This window comes from Gastrolobium bilobum, unplaced genomic scaffold (genome assembly GCF_033153095.1).
Source record: "Gastrolobium bilobum isolate Gb01-03AN ecotype WA unplaced genomic scaffold, APGP_CSIRO_Gbil_v1 utg5821, whole genome shotgun sequence".
In the NCBI taxonomy this organism is placed as follows: domain Eukaryota; kingdom Viridiplantae; phylum Streptophyta; class Magnoliopsida; order Fabales; family Fabaceae; genus Gastrolobium; species Gastrolobium bilobum.
In genome coordinates, this window is record NW_026898670.1 from 231551 (window position 1) to 249345 (window position 17795).

Sequence of the window (17795 nt, forward strand, 5' to 3'; positions counted from 1 at the left end):
CTAACACACATATCACAGAGCATTCTTCCAAATCTTCTATATCATCATGGAACTTCATGGCTTTAAGGACATTGAACTTAATCTCATCATCATGCACATGGTGAGTTCCATTTTCTGTACATTGATGATTGCTCCTCCAGTTGCAAGGAAAGGTCTTCCCAAAATGATGGGAACGTCAACATCAGCTTCATAGTCTAGGATGATGAAATCAACAGGAAAAATGAACCTGCCTACTTTGACCAACAAATCCTCCACTTTTCCTTCAGGCTTGACAATGAATCTAGTAGCCATCTGCAGTGTTACAGTTGTGGGTTTTACTAGTCCAGTAGCTAGTTGTTTGAAGACTGAGGAGGGCATCAGATTGATGCTTGCTCCCAAGTCACACAAGGCTTTGCCTTGGTAAGTGTTTTCTATAACACAGGGAATGGTAAAACTCCCAGGATCCTGTAGTTTTGGTGAAATTTACCCAAATATTTGCAGCTTTCTTGCTTCAGTGTCAAGGTTTCATATTCTTTCATTCTTTTTTTTGTGTGGAAAGAACGTCTTTTATGAACTTGACGTACTTCATCAGATTGATGCTTGCTCCCAAGTCACACAAGGCTTTGCCTTGGTAAGTGTTTTCTATAACACAGGGAATGGTAAAACTCCCAGGATCCTGTAGTTTTGGTGAAAGTTTACCCAAATATTTGCAGCTTTCTTGCTTCAGTGTCAAGGTTTCATATTCTTTCATTCTTTTTTTTGTGTGGAAAGAACGTCTTTTATGAACTTGACGTACTTGGGCATCTATTCCAGAGATTCCACCAAAGGTATGTTGATATAAAGTTGCTTCAGGATGCTCAAATTTTTTCCAAATTATTTGTCATCCAGCTGCTTCTTCGTTCTTTGAGGGAATGATACTGCAACTGGTAGTGGTTTCTTCTGTGGTGGCCTAGCTGCTTGACTGCTTTCAACTCGGGTTTGCTCACCAGCTAGAGTTATCTCCTCAAGTCCTTGGTTTTTGGCACTAGCTACTTACATTTGTTGTTGATGTGCAATACTTGGATATACCTCAACTAGTTCAACACATTCCTCCTCAGTATTCATGGTTGTGGTCTTGGGAGTGTTTGAGGTTTATGTAGCAACTCTCTCACTCCTCAAGGTGATTGCTTTGATCTGCTCTGGGGAGGATGTTGAGGGAACTTCAGTGTCTCCTGGCAGTTATCCAAGCACTCTGGTGTTAAGGCTAGCAGCTATTTACCCCAAGTGGGACTCAAAGTTTCGAACAAACTGCATCATTTCTGGTAACACACTCCTTCACATAATTTTCCAATGCAAGGAGTTTCGGTAATAAGAAAGAAAAGGGAAAAATTATAATGGAAAAATGTAAGCAGATAAAAAAAAGACGTGTTCCCCTCCTATCCAACATCTTCATCTCTATTCTCCTTCTTTATCTTGCACAAGAACCTAAGTTAGACTCTTCACCACAATATCCATAAAATCAACTCCAGCCACCGACTAGCTTCCTCATCGTCTGTCTGTGGCGGCTAACCACCACTGCCGCTTCTGTCAGGGCTGCATGACGTCGCCGCCGCACAACCGTCACCACCGCTTCCCCACCGCACACGTCATTGTGCCCACCTATCTGTCTGCGCTGAACCACCTCTGTGAGTCTAAAGTTTTTGGAAATGGATCCTCTTACGTGAAAAAATATATGATATGGTAATGTGAGAAGATAACAACCAGATAAAGGTAAATCAACGGTTATGATTTCGTTACTTGTTTTAACATTTTTTTCTCTCCTCCATTATTACTATTGATATCTACCCTTGTATGGTTATGATTCTCCACATGATATGATCATATGAATTTTCATATGAGAGGATCCAGATCCAAAGTTTTCTTTCTTTTCATTTGAAGAGGGTTTCCCACCTCTTGAAATCTGACGCCAATTTAACCCACTTTATCCCATTGGTCTTCACATTGCAAAATATTCAAAACAAAGTAGGCCCAAGTCACATTTTAGTATAAAACCAAAGTTACTTTTGGGCCTATGCAAGTTAGACTAGTTTGTGTTTTGATAGATGAGTAAATGAGAGTAACAGTTATTAAAAATGGACATATCTTAATCGGTTCATCGTTTCGTGACTAGTCCGATTCAAGGCGAGTTCCAGGATTAAACTTTTAAATCCCTCTTACAGAGGGTACTGAGGAGGATCAAACGCATATTCTCACCTCCAACTGTTCAGTTTTCTGACGCCAACAGAATTACCATCATTATATGAAAGTTAGAGTTATTAAAAATATAATTTAAATTGTCGAAGAATATTATTAACAGTTTAAAATTAAATATTAATAAATGTAAAATCATATCGAAGTAATTAAAATCGGGAATAAAGATTAGCTTGTGTAACGTACCCTTTAATATTATTAGCTTTATTATTGTCTTATGTAATATATCATTTTGTATTTTGTGATTGATTATTAAAAAAATTTAAAATTTGTTGCATTCCTCTTTTATTTCAGGTTAATAAATGAGTTAATTTAACTGTGGCAGTTCATTGACTCTTTAATTCTTATTCTCAGTCATTTCAACGGCGACAATTCGATGATTCAAAATTTTATTATCCAATGAATTAAGGAAAATGTGTTTCTCATGCAACACACAAAAGTGGACGAGATCTACTTTTTTCTCTCTCCTTATTAGTGGGTCTCATCCACTTTTTTGTATGTTGCATGAGACAAATTGTCTCATGCAACATAAGAAAAATCAAACCCATAAATTAATTCCTAAAAAATGTTTTCAATATTTGAGGATGGTAATAACAATCGCAATATTTTTTATTATTAAATTTTCAAGAATAAAGTATCAAAACATAATTTTTAAATAAAAGATTAGCTGAGCCGTGATGGTTTGTTAATCTTACGCATTTCATTTAGAATTATTTCAATTGTGATAGTGTGATGACTTTAAGTCGTTTAATAATAATAAATGAACAAACAAACAATTGTAGTTTTTATTGATTATTTTGGGTTAATTTAGAAGATAAAGAAGATTGATTTGCTATTAATTAAAATGGGAGTTAATTGAGTCGAGACAGCTTGTTAACCCAAAATATTTTATTTTAGGTTATTTTTGCTTTGACAACTTGATGATTCAGAACTAATTTTGATTTCTTTAGTAATAATAAAATAACAATAAAATTATTTTAAGGGTGATTTAGACGTGACAGCTTTTTAACCTTGTGTTGAGGAAGCTACAATGTCTAAATTTCACTAGGAAATATGGGAACATTCTAGATCTACTAGAAGTTGATGTACAAGGGGAGGTGATTATTGCATTGGCTTAATTCTATGACCCACCTTTGAGATGCTTCGCCTTTCAGGATTTTCAGCTAGCACCCACCTTGGAATAATTCGAGCAAATCTTGGGTTTGTCCTTGGAAAATGGGAAGCCATATCACTACTTGAGGCACTACCCTTCTATGCACACTATTGTTGAGATTTTGAGATTGCCTACGAAGGAATTACAAAAAAGAAAACAAGTTAAGAATGATACTGAAGGATTCCAAAAACAATATCGAGAAGACCACCTTCGTCACTTAGCCAAACACGAGGACTGGGATGCTTTCATTGATGTGTTGACCTTCACCATTTATGGCAAAACCATATTCCCAAACATTGATGAATTTGTGGACTCTGCAGTTATTAATGTGTTTGATGTTTGTAAGTTTAAAGGTGAAAACCTTATTTCGGCCATCCTTGCTGATAATTACTATATCTTAAACTTTTGTTATTAAAACAAAGGTAAATGAATCATATGCTGCTTACCGATGTTGTTTGTAGGGCTAACCACACGTGTTTAAAAGAGAATGTAAAACATTGTGCCTAATTGCTGATCTCCAAAGATATTAATTGAAAGCTAAAAGTTGTCGAGAGTGGGCTTGAATTTTAGCACAAATTGATGAAAAAAACGTTCGATGGCGCCCCCAATTAGCCAAAAGGGAAACATTGATATACCAATGCGGAGATTTTCCAAATGTGCCTCTCATGGGTACTCAGGGATGCATAAATTATAATCCATCTTTGGCTCTAAGACAACTGGGATATCCCATAAGAGAAGCTCCTACTAAAGATATGGTAACCCTTTTATCCTGTATGGTATGAGTTTAAGATATAATGATAGCCTCAAGAAAATTTGAGATGCTTGGAACATATTCATTCGGAAAGGAAAAGAATTCGGACCTAAAAGTTGCGTAGCCAAAGAGAATTATTGCTAATGGGTCAGGGATCGAGCATGAGAAGTAAAACTACTATTTCAAGTTCTGACAATTACTACAAATGATGAATCAACAGTGTTTGTTCCCATGAAAACGAAGAGATAAGAGAAATAGAAGAAAAACTGATGAATGTTGAAGAGAAGAATAAGAATATGGAAGAAGAGCTAAAAGAAGCTCAACAGAGGTGTGGGGCCTTGGAACGAGAAAATGAGAGGAAGAATCAAACTCTCGAGAGAGCTAATAAAAAGGTCAAAATCGAGGAAGACTATATGCTAAAAACTAAAAGGTGCCTTCAGTCGAAAAATATGGAGTTAAGTCTCTGAAGACAAGAAAGAGATAAGGTTATTGCTAAAAGCACATAACTTAAAGGGTTACTCATAAATTCCAATGTGGCTCACAAAGATTCAAAAAGGCATCTATTCTAGAGACTTGGGAGCAATGTGGTCCCTTTATACTTATCAAAATCAGGTACTTTAAACTTTGGGGGAATCATAACATTAGGAACAAGACAAAGTTTAGAGGCATTTCCAAGTCCATAATTACTTCCTCCTTCTATAATTCTCAATCTTTCTTCAAAAATCTCTAATTTCCCCACAGATTATAGAATTTCAACTGAAAAATGATTTAAGATGTCATGAGCAGTTCCATGAGGGAAGTGTCATATCATATATACAAGATTAAAATGTGGTGTTAGTGGATCCCCATTTGAATTAAAGGGAAATACTTGAGGCTGGGATGCAATTTGTGGGTTTGAAACATGTTGAACCATCGTTGCGCTACCAACAGGGAATGGTAGTTGTATCTGCAGGTTTTAATTGGTATTTGGGTGAGGACCTTGCGGTTGGGTAAAGTTTGGAGTAGGTGTTGGTGTGTTATTGTCTACAAGATTAGTGGCTTGTGGTGGCACGTACCCTAGAGGCAGGTCATATGGGGGGAACGATGGCATATGAACCTCTTGTAAATTATTAAGAGGTAGTTGTGTGGGGTTGTTTGCGGGATTAGTGGCTTGTGATGGCACGTACCCTGGAGGCAGGCCATATAGGGGGAACAATGGTACATAGATCTGTTGTAGATTATTAAGAGGTGGTTGTGTGTTTTGCTGTGCTCCTCCTATTGCTCTATTGGCTCCCAACATATTAAGAGACTCTATTATTGCTTGCACCATTTTTTCCATTCTCACTTGAGATCTTGACATCACATTTGCTCATTCTCTCGCTTCGTCTACTTCCTGAGTTATGTTCCTCCCCTTTTGGTTGCTTGCTTCCATTCTGATTCGAGATCTGGTATTGTGAACTCAAGTTTGATTGGTATTATCTTTCCTTGGTCGCGCAATGTTTGAATCTTAATATGTATTCTGCAAGTGAGATCAATTAAATTTAGGAAAATTATGTTTATTTTTATTTTAGTGTAACGATGACATAATGAGGATTATTAGTTAGAATAATGCTAATATTGCAAGCTTATCAGAGAACTATTGATGCGTGTAAGCTTAACGTGAGTATCATTGATTATTTTTTGTTACGACTGTTCCTCGGAGCGTCACGTTTGAAAGTACTACGTCCTACTAAATGTCAAAACAAGACCACAAACAAGTAGCGAATAGAACATCTTCCTTAAGAACCATAACATAGTACAAGTGTTACATTGCTTTTACATGCGCCTGATGGCTAATTGTTTCATTTTCAAAATACTCAATAAAGTCGCAAATCTCTACAGAAGTAGTAAGGAGGTTCACCATCGCCTCTGCTATTCTCAAATTGTTTGGGATAACTCTAATTGCCTCATTAGAGAATTCAGCCAAATTGGAAAAGCAAGTCATCCAAAATGCTTTTTCATGTATATATGCAGCAATAATTTCATTCTACTCTCCGATATAATCGGTTAGCCTTTGTACTTTTCCTACTTTCTTCGAATTGGATCTTGGTACATCGCGATTAGTTCCTCTATACACTATTTTTCTCTTTCTATCCTATCTTCATATTTTGCAACCTTCACCTCTATTTGTCACCTCATTTCTGCTATTTGCCTTTTGAATCTTTGTGAGCCACATTGGAATTTATGAGTAACCCTCTAAGTTATGTGCTTTTAGCAATAGCCTTATCTCTTTCTTGTCTTCAGAGACTTAACTCCTTATTTTTTGCCTGAAGGCACCCTTTAGTTTTCAGCATATAGTCTTCCTCGATTTTGACCTTTTTATTAGCTCTCTCGAGAGTATGATTCTTCCTCTCATTTTCTCGTTCCAAGGCCCCACACCTTTGTTGAGCTTCTTTTAGCTCTTCTTCCATATTCTTATTCTTCTCTTCAACATTCATCAGTTTTTCTTCTATTTCTCTTATCTCTTCGCTTTCATGGGAACAGACACCGATGATTCATCATTTGTAGTAATTGTTAGAACTTGGAATGGTAGCTTTACTTCTCATGCTCGATCCCTGACCTATTAGCGATAATTCTCTTTGGCTACGCAACTTCTAGGTCCCAATTCTTTTCCTTTCTGAATGAATTTGTTCCAAGCATCTCAAATTTTCTTGAGGGTATCATTATATCTTAAACTCATACCATACAGGATAAAAAGGGTTACCATATCTTTAGTAGGAGCTTCTCTCATGGGATATCCCAGTTGTCTTAGAGCCAAAGATGGATTATAATTTATGCATCCCCGAGTACCCATGAGAGGCAAATTTGGAAAATCTCCGCATTGGTATATCAATGTTTCCCTTTTCGCTAATTGGGGGCGCCATCGAACGTGTCTTTCATCAATTTGTGCTAAAATTCAAGCCCACTCTCTACAACTTTTAGCTTTCAATTAATATCTTTAAAGACCAGCAATTAGGCATAATGTTTTACATTCTCTTTTAAACACGTGTGGTTAGCCCTACAAACAACATCGGTAAGCAGCATATGATTCATTTACCCTTTTTTTTCATAACAAAAGTTTAAGGTATAGTAATTATCAGCAAGGATGGCCGAAATAAGGTTTTCACCTTTAAACTTACCGACAACAAACACATTAATAACTGCAGAGTCCACAAATTCATCAATGTTTTGAAATATGGTTTTGCCATAAATGGTGAAGGTCAACACATCAATGAAAGCATCCCAGTCCTCGTGTTTGGCTAAGTGACGAAGGTGGTTTTCTCGATATTTTTTTTGGAATCCTTCAGTATCATTCTTAACTTGTTTTCTTTTTTGTAATTCCTTCGTAGGCAATCTCAAAATCTCAACAATAGTGTGCATAGAAGGGTAGTGCCTCAAGTAGTGATATGGCTTCCCATTTTCCAAGGACAAACCTAAGATTTGCTCGAATTCTTCCAAAGTGGGTGCTAGCTGAAAATCCTGAAAGGCGAATCATCTCAAAGGTGGGTCATAGAATTAAGCCAATGCAATAATCACCTCCCCTTGTAGATCAACTTCTAGTAGATCTAGAATGTTCCTATATTTCCTAGTGAAATTTAGACATTGTAGCTTCCTCAACACGAGATTAAAAAGCTGTCACGTCTAAATCACCCCTAAAATAATTTTAATGTTATTTTATTATTACTAAAGAAATCAAAATTAGTTCTAAATCATCAAGTTGTCAAAGCAAAAATAACATAAAACAAAATATCTTGGGTTAACAAGCTGTCTCGACTCAATTAACTCATATTTTAATTAATAGCAAATCAATCTTCTTTATTCTTTATCTTCTAAATTAACCCAAAATAATCAATAAAAACTACAATTGTTTGTTTTTTCATTTATTATTATTAAATGACTTAAAGTCATCACACTATCACAATTGAAATAATTCTAAATGAAATGCGTAAGATTAACAAACCATCACGGCTCAGCTAATTTTTTATCTAAAAATTATGTTTTGATACTTTATTCTTGAAAATTTAATAATAAAAAATATTGTGATTGTTATTACCATCCTCAAATATTGAAAACATTTTTTAGGAATTAATTTATGGGTTTGATTTTTCTTATGTTGCATGAGACAATTTGTCTCATGCAGCATACAAAAAAGTGGATGGGACCCACTAAGAAGGAGAGAGAGAAAAAGTAGATCTCGTCCACTTTTGTGTTGCATGAGATAAATTATCGCATGCAACATGAGAAACACATTTTTCTTAATTCATTGGATAATAAAATTTTGAATCATCGAATTGTCGCAGTCGAAATGAATGAGAATAAGAATTAAAGAGTCAATGAACTGCCACAGTTAAATTAACTCATTTATTAACCTAAAATAAAAAAGGAATGCAACAAATTTTAAATTTTTTTAATAATCAATCACAAAATACAAAATGATATATTACAATAATAAAGCTAATAATATTAAAGGATACGTTACACAAGCTAATCTTTATTCCCGATTTTAATTACTTCGATATGATTTTACATTTATTAATATTTAATTTTACACTGTTAATAATATTCTTCGACAATTTAAATTATATTTTTAATAACTCTAACTTTCATTTAATGATGGTAATTCAGTTGGCGTCAGAAAACTGAACAGTTGGAGGTGAGAATATGTGTTTGATCCTCCTCAGTACCGTCTTTAAGATGGATTTAAAATCTTAATCTGGAACTCGCCCTGAATCGGACTAGTCACGAAACGATGAACCGATTAGGATATGTTCATTTTTAATAACTCTTACTCTCATTTACTCATCTATCAAAACACAAACTAGTCGAACTTGCATAGGCCCAAAAGTAACTCTGGTTTTATACTAAAATGTGACTTGGGCCTACTTTGTTTTGAATATTTTGCAATGCGAAGACCAATGGAATAAAGTGGGCTAAATTGGCATCAGATTTCAAAAGGTGGGAAACCCTCTTCAAATGAAAAGAAAGAAAACTTTGGATCTGGATCCTCTCATATGAAAATTCATATGATCATGTCATGTGGAGAATCATAACCATACAAAGGTAGATATCAATAGTAATAAAAGAGGAGAGAAAAAAAATGTTAAAATAGGTAGTTAAAAAATTATAATCGTTGATTTACCTTTACCTGGTTGTGATCTTCTCAAATTACCATATCATATTTTTTTTCACGTAAGAGGGTCCATTTTTGAAAACTTTAGACTAATAGAGGTGGTTCAACGAAGACAGATAGGTAGGCACAATGGCGTGCGCGGTGGGGTAGCGGTGGTGACGGTTGTGCGGCGGCGGCGTCATGCAGCCCTGACAGAAGCGGCAATGGTGGTTAGCCACCACAGACAGATGACGAGGAAGCTAGTTGGTGGCTGCAGTTGATTTTTATGGATATTGTGGTGAGGAGTCTAACTTAGGTTCTTGTGCAAGAAAAAGAAGGAGAATAGAGATGAAGATGTTGGATAGGAGGGGAACACATCTTCTTCTTTTTTTGATAAAAATCTTTTCTTTTTATTCCACTTACATTTTTCCATTATAATTTTTCCCTTTCTGTCTTATTACCGAAACTCGAGCAGAGTATGGAATAAAAATGTTTGGGAACTTTGTTGTTCTATAGGTGCATTTATTTATAGATTTCCTATTACTGTTGGAGTGTAGAAATAAAACATGGTATATAAAAAGACTTGGCAACATGGTATTGAAGCTTGGAATCTGTATGTTCTTAATTAAATTATCATACCTCTATGTTGTTCTTTTCAAGTATCACCGGAGATGTTGAATGAGAGTAGAATTCTTTTCTTCTATTTCATACCCTTGAGTGATACGTCTTCGTTCTCTGTCCGAAAATCTCCTCTACTCTGTTTTTTCCGATGCCTTCTCATCTTTCCTTCGGTATCTCGATTTCAGCGTTACTTTTCCTTTCTACAAACTCTTCTGATCCTTCCTCTTTCTCCTCTGAACCTGTTCACGTGGCGGGGTTATCTGAAGATAATCAAATCGATTGACAAGGGTCTTCGATAGTCGGTGAATGATGAGTCAAGGGATGGAGGTGTCATGTTAATAAATGCTCGGTCATGGGTTGTTCATTAATGAAGAATATGGTGTAAAAATGAGAAAAAATGAGTAAAAATGAGAAAATTGTATATTATTTTTAATGTAGGTAAAGTTGTGTCATTTTAAATGAAAAAAAAATAAATAAAGAGAAGAGAGAATCGACAAAAAAATATAAAGATATGGATCCCATTCCTTGCGAGAGTGAAAAGATATAAGTTGTGTCATCTAATAGGATAAACATTTTTCTCAAAAATAAATAAAGGAAAAAATGTGTATCATTTTAAAGTATATAAAGTTGTGTTATTTTAAATGAAAGAAAGATAAATCATAAGAGAGAGTGGGGAGAAATTTTTTTAAAGATGTGAGTTTCATCTCTTTGTAAAAGTGAAAGAATATAAGATGTGTTATTTAAAATGACACATCTTTTTTCGTAAATAAAATAAAAATATGGTGTTTCTATTTTTGATTTTTTTGTTTACATTTAAAAATAAAAATAATATAATATAAAAAAATAGATTAAGAGACTAGATAAAATAAAAAAAATTACTGAATATTTTTTTTTATTTTAATAAAACTGTACATATTTTTAATAAAAAATGAAAATATATTCAATCAAATGAGGTGTTCAGACATACTAATAAAAAATGACTAGTCCTTTTTTCATGCCACTAGAAGAAGCTCCATCACAATTCAACTTAACCCACCCTTGCTTGGGGTCTGTCCAAACGCTATCGTTGGAATCACCACGGCCCTGATAAATTCGGGCTTGCAGAATCTGTTGGACAAACATCCAAATTGAAGCCTGTGATTGCTCATCATGGCAGAAATGATCTTCATGGATCTCCAAATTTCTCCACTTCCACAAAAATCAACAAGTAGTAAAGAAAATATCCCTCCAGTCCTTCACTTTATTGGAGGACCACATGTTATCGATATTTAAAGTCAACCAATCCTGCAAATTCGAATTCATAAAGGAATTGGGAAGCTTCCTTTTTGGGAGTGTGGCATGAAAAAAGCTAGTTGTGGTGGTATATTAAGAGATCACAATGGATCCTTTTTGGGAAGCTTCTATTGTAATTTAAGTTCCTGCAATCCTCTTGATGCATAATTATGGGGATTACTGAAAGGTTTGGAACTGCTTTGGGGAACAGGATTAAAAAGAATAGAACTAGAATGTGATTCTAGCCAAGCCATCCAAATGTTAAAGGAGCAGCATGAAGATCCTAGGGACTCTCAAGTCACTAGCAGATTGAGATTATGGTTAAAAGCAGATTGGACTATTCATCTTGTTCATACCAAGAGAGAAAACAACAAATGTGCTCATTGGTTAGCTAAAGTTGGGCAGACTAATAATCTCCATTTCAAGATTTTTAAAGATCCTCCTCCTCAGTTGATGGAACTTATAGTTGCTGATGCTAGAAATATGTCTAGCTTGTTAGTTTCTGATTTGTAATTTCTTTCTGTTTCTGGGGCTTAGCCCCTCTTTATTTACAAAAAAAAAAAAATGACTAGTCCGGATCCATATAAAATTCTGCAAGGCCTCTAGTTTGATTGCGAAGTGAAGGTAGTCTTTTTTCTATAGCAATGTTATTAAAACCGGCTCGGTCATTGATCTAGTCGAGGTACTGAGTCACTGGTTCAATCGCATGATTCGATAATTATATGCAATTTTATAATTTATATTAAAAAATTATAAACATACTCAAATATCTAAACCAAAATGACAAAAAAATCCAAATATTTTAATATAAAAAATAATAAATCATATATTATTGTACAATAAAGGATCAAACAAAAATATAATGATCGTGATATGAGATTTTAGGTTCAGAAAATGACATCTCTAACTATAAATCAAATCAAAATTTTCTGCATAGTGCATAATTAAGATAATATTAGTGTTGTAGGTACATAACTTATGTAAGTCAATAAGCAAAAAATATATTTAAATATGTCTATTATGATTTTTTTTTTGAAAAAAAAAATTGGAATTTTTTTTTAGGACCCAGCCGGGTCACCGGTTTTCATGAAAACTGGCCGGCTCGCACCGAGTCGCACGGTTCTGATGCATGGACGGTCCGTTGTTTGAACCGAACCGGTTATATGACCGGTTTACCGGTTCCCGGGTCGACTCGGCCGGGTCGGTTCGGTTCTAATAACACTGGTCTGTAGTGAGTGATTAATTTAGTAGAAATTTTTAGATCTACGTACTGTTGTTGAGAAGTCATTTATAATTCTTACTGATCCATTTAGGAAGTGATATGGAATAATATTATACAAAAGACAAGGTCCAAACTAAAAGTTTTTATTATTAAGAAAGTTCATAGTCAATGAAAGTAGCAAAGTCCATCTCATCAAGCTGCACAATATTAAAAGCTTATGACAGCAAAGACTCCTCAATAACATCAAGTTCCTCAACCTTAAAAGCTACATGATAGCAAGTTTTTCAACATTAAAAACTTTATCTCCTTGAATACTTCATCTCTAAGTATGCCTCACCACTTGCAAAACTGGTCATCCCCCAAGCTGCTCATCTCTCCACTATAAATCAGTGTTTTAAAACCCCACCCCACCCCCCGGGTCAACCCTGACCCCTCTCCTCTAAGGGTTCGAGTCTCAAGTTGGACCCTATATGCACATCAACCCCTCCGACCCCCAAAACCCCCCCGGATTTCAGTGACTCCCGGGTCAGAGGAGTCAAAGGGGGTCATTGCGTATTTTTTTTTTAAAAGAAAATTGCTTAAAACAACGTCGTTTTTTACAACAACAAAAAAATCTTTGAAACCTAAATCTATCGTTCTCTGATTCTCTTCTCTCCCAGCCAGACGGATAGTCGTCTTCATCCTTCACTCACCGTTGTGAATCGCTCAAGTCAAGGACGTGGGGATAAAGGAAAGAGGTAAACTACGAAATCCATTTTACAGAATCGCTGTTGCTTAAAACTATGAATCGTTGTTCCTCTTCCCTTTGTACTTCGGTTAATGCTGTTCCTTTTTTATAGTGATAACATTTTTGATAGGCATCAAGCAGCAACTAATTAATTAATTGGCACAAAGTAAGTAGTTGTTAAATCTCAAATTTTTATTTTTTTGTGGGGATTTTTTATTATAAATTTTCATTCCAATGTGGAGGGGTTATTTTAGATATAAAAATTCCAGCACCTTTAACTATTTGTTTCTCTACTTAGTTACATGACTTAATTGAGATATTCTCAAGCCGTGGATTGTATTAATCAGAAGGGATTTTGTGTTCATGCAGGAAACAAAAACAGAGATCACAAACTGTCACCGCTTAAGTTGTACCTGTTGTTGCCTTTGTTGGGTTGCTGATCTTTATTTGCATTTATTTAAGAGTCAGGAAGTCGACTAAACATTTTGAGAGTAAGTCCAGATGTTTATTCATTGCTTTAGTATAGAAAAGAAAAAATTAAATAAACCTATAAGCCCACTTGTCCTCTGTTTTATTCTGTTAAGCATCACGTAGCAAGTCTTTGGACAACCATGGAATGATGAGAATGCAGCATATATGAATGTAATTGTAATATAACTTTTAGGAATTAAATTAAAAATAAAATATGTGACCAGCCAAGGCTATGTCTTTCCATCGTGCCTGTATAACTGTTTATGTTATTGATGATTTGATGTGGATTAATTTTCAGCAAGATGTCATCTAATGAACTTAATTCAACACCAACTGAAGATGTGTCGTCCCAAAATTCCTCCAAACCAAATTGTAGGGGAAAGCAAGATCCAAGTTGGGGTCATTGTAGACAGGTTATGGAGAATGGAAAAACTTTTTTAGTATGCCAGTATTGTAACAAGACTCTTAAAGGAGGTGGTATTAATCGGTTAAAGAATCATTTGGCGGGAGAAAAAGGACATGTTGAGCCATGCAAGAGTGTGCCACCTGAGGTGCGGGCTGAAATGAAAAAAAATTTAGATGAAGGTAAACAGAAAAAAAGAAAAGTCATACATGAAGAAGAAAGTGAAACTATTGAGCTTGGTGACCAAATAACACCTCCTGAAAAAAGTTGTCCACCTTCCAACTCTGAAAAAGGGAAGAATCCCATAGGTTCTTATTTTCTTCAAAGAACAACTCCTGGATCTCAACCCACCGTAAAAAGCGTGTTACAGAGTAAAGAAGTGATTTGGAGAGCTCACAAATCTATATCAAAATGGATGATTATTTCTTCACTCCCATTTAATGCTGCCAACAATCCTTCTTTTCAAGAAATGTTTGATGCTGTGTGTAGTTTGGGTGCAGGTTTTAAAGCTCCATCAATGTATATGTTGCGTGGTCCATTGCTAGATAGTTGGGTTGATGATGTTCATAGTCTTGTTGAGAACTACCGTAATGTTTGGCGGCAAACTGGATGCACCATTATGGCTGATGGTTGGACTGATCGGACTAGGCGAACTCTTATCAACTTTCTTGTTTATTGTCCTAAAGGAACTGTTTTCTTGAAGTCTGTGGATGCCTCTCATGCTTCCAAAACTGCTGATTTGTTATTTAATCTGTTCAAAGAAATTGTTCTATTTGTTGGGCCTGAAAATGTTGTTCAATTTGTGACTGATAATGCTTCTAATTATGTTGCTGCTGGAAGGTTATTGGAGGCTGAGTTTCCCACAATATTTTGGTCTCCCTGTGCTGCTCATTGTATTAATCTGATGTTGCAAGATATTGGCAAGTTAGAGGAAGTGGGTGCAACCGTGGCACATGCTTCATCAATTACCAAGTACGTATATAACCATTGTCATCCTTTACACTTGATGAGAAAATTCACAGGTGGTAGAGAAATTCTTCGTCCAGCTCCAACTCGCTTTGCTACTAATTTTATTGCTTTGCAAAGCATATTAGCTCAAAAAGATCCATTAAGAGCAATGGTAACTTCAAGAGAGTGGACAAGTTCAGCATATTCTAAGGATTTGAAGGCTAGAAAATTTGTGGATTTAGTCTTAGATTCTAGGTTTTGGAAAGAATGTGCTGACATTGTGAAAGTTACTGAACCACTTATACGCTTGTTGCGTCTTGTTGATAGTGAAGACAAGCCTTCTATGGGTTATCTTTATCAAGCCTTTTTTAAAGCAAGAGAAGAGATGGTTAGACGGTTTCAAAGAAAGAAAAAGAAGGCGGAGCCGTACTTGAACATCCTGGATAGTCGGTGGGATACTCAGCTTCGTAAAAAGTTGCATGCTGCGGGATATTGGTTAAATCCAGCATGTCATTTCAATGTTGAAGAATTCAATAAACATGCATTGACAACTTCTGGTCTTTTAGATGTTATAGAGAGGTATGCTCATAAGGATGAGGAATTATTGTCCAAGTTAACATCTGAGCTGAGAAATTTCAATGAATCTGATGGTGATTTTGGAAGGAACATAGCTATTCGGGAACGAACTAAAGTTATGCCTGGTAAAATAATTTATGATTAGTATGTACCTTTAATTCTTGTTATAGTTGAATGATTGAATACTAATATATTTTATTGCTTACAATGTTTCAGATAAATGGTGGGAACTTTATGGTTTTGGTGCACCAAACTTGAGAAAATTGGCTATTCGTATCTTAAGCCAAACTTGTAGTGCTTCCGGTTGTGAGCGAAATTGGAGTGCATTTGAGCAGATCCATTCAAATAGGAGAAATCGGTTAGAGCATAAAAGGTTGAATGATCTTGTATATGTTCGATACAACCTAAGACTACAACAAAGGTATTCTAATTTATACGTACATATTTCCAAAAATTTGTTTATTTTCTTTTAGACAAATATATGTTTATATTTGTTGATGTTGAATATTGGAAAAAATAGGAATCAATTGAAGCACCAAAATTATGACCCAATTAATTTGGAAACAATGGATGATCATTCTACTAGTTGGGTTTTTGAGGAGTCACCACCATTATTAACCGATGAAGAGGCAAGATATTTGAGGAATAATACCATTGAACCAATTGTAGATGGTATTGGTATGTTTCTTTATGATAATTCTATTGTTTAATTTGATGATTTGATCACGTTATATTATTTATTGACTTGCATATAATATGTTATTGTAGATGAATTGAATTTAGATGAGGATGATGTAGATGATGAACCTCATATGACTATTGTACCCCAAAATGAAAGCAATGTTCTTCAAGGTTTGGATGGCAATGGTGGAGAAAGACAAGGAGAGCCTGAATTTGATGATATTACTTTTAATTAACTCCATTAGAATATGAGTTTTGTACTTTGGTATATTGATACTTTAATTAGGTTGTGTAATATTGACTTATGGTTGTAATTGGTGAATTATGTTAACTATATTTTGAATCTTTGATGATTGGTGGTTTATTTTTTAATATTTTCATATATGATATATGTATTTATATTTTTTTAACATACAAAATCGGGTCAGCGCAGTGACCCCGTGACCCCCCGGTTGAACCCGTGACCCCATGACCCCTGACCTCGGCCGGGTCGATGGCCGGGCCGGGTTTTTAAACACTGCTATAAATACATACCTATTAACACAAAGGTACACATCTTTTTCTACATAATAAAACCTGTTTGAACCAAAACTGACTTTAGCGTTAGAGTGTCTTGCAAGTACACCCCATCTCGTTCCATTGAAGACCCATGGATTAAAGCTGCTCAACTGTAAGATGCTTTGACCCAAGGCGGTTCTAGGCCCTTTGTGTAGAGAAAGATCACATGGTCAGCCCAGTTGCAAAACCGGTTCTGATCAGGAAGATTGGACAAATTTTTTCATAGTTAATCTTTTGGTGGAGATCAACTTGATGATACTTTTAAACACAAATATCTATTTCTTGAAAATATTATAAGTGTTGAGCAACATTGATACTGTTTCAAGGATATTTGCATCTTCTGAATATAAGAGTATTTTATGAGATTTTTTATTTTTGAGAAAGGGGTAAGGAAGACTGTAGCATAATTGACTGGGTATTTTCATTGTTTGTGTTGTTATCCATGATTTGATAAGTTCATCTCTTACGCACTTCATATAATATTATTATTATCTTTACTCTCTCTGAAAGAAACTTAAAGAATTTCCTTAAGACGGCCTTCAGCAGACAGGGAGCCTGTTATCGGGAACGACATAATATTATGCTCTGATGATATCAAGTGAAATAAAATTATAAATAAAATCTCAATATTTTTATTCATATGAATATAACAGTAAATCATCAAAATCCAGACTAAAATTATAATTGATCCCTCTATGTATTACATCACTCTATCATGTTTCTAAAGAAAAGTAGTGAATCCGCATCCCTCAATATTGGACGATCATTTATTTGTACATTTCATTTATCATTTATCACTGGTCTTTTGTAAATTAAGGACTTATATGAACTTTAGTCCATTCATATGGTTTCATAACTTTTGATTTGAAATGTTTATATATGCGTCATGTTGCTCCCTTTTGTATATATAGTTTTCAAATTATTAATTTCCTATCTGTGTTTTTGTTTCCTCTATACCACATATTTATATTTTAAGTGCAATTAGAAAGTGTATATGTCCATTTTGATCATTAAAAGATAATGCGACATCACATCAGTCGTCCGTTTATAATTACATCAAATTGGTCTTCCAAAGATAGGTAACATTAAATTTGTTC

General features: G+C 34.9%; 1 protein-coding gene across 1 annotated transcript; it reads left to right on the forward strand.

Annotated features, from left to right (window-relative positions):
- The first annotated feature begins 1081 nt into the window (after window positions 1-1081).
- Window positions 1082-16376, forward strand: LOC133318174 (uncharacterized). The gene is made up of 8 exons (XM_061520153.1): window positions 1082-1323; window positions 4333-4542; window positions 12994-13071; window positions 13831-14009; window positions 14436-15584; window positions 15676-15880; window positions 15980-16137; window positions 16228-16376. Exons 1-8 carry the CDS (start codon window positions 1082-1084, stop codon window positions 16374-16376), a joined length of 2370 nt encoding a protein of 789 aa, XP_061376137.1.
- Window positions 16377-17795: the final 1419 nt, after the last annotated feature.

What these genes read in the sequence shown, in the direction of transcription:
- LOC133318174 (XM_061520153.1), top strand. Translation starts at nt 1,082, where the DNA reads ATGGTTGTGGTCTTGGGAGTGTTTGAGGTTTATGTAGCAACTCTCTCA. An exon ending in TTCCAATGCAAGGAGTTTCG is followed by an intron (nt 1,324 to 4,332) that starts GTAATAAGAAAG and finishes ATGAATCAACAG; the next exon opens with TGTTTGTTCCCATGAAAACG. An exon ending in CGTGGGGATAAAGGAAAGAG is followed by an intron (nt 13,072 to 13,830) that starts GTAAACTACGAA and finishes ATTAATTTTCAG; the next exon opens with CAAGATGTCATCTAATGAAC.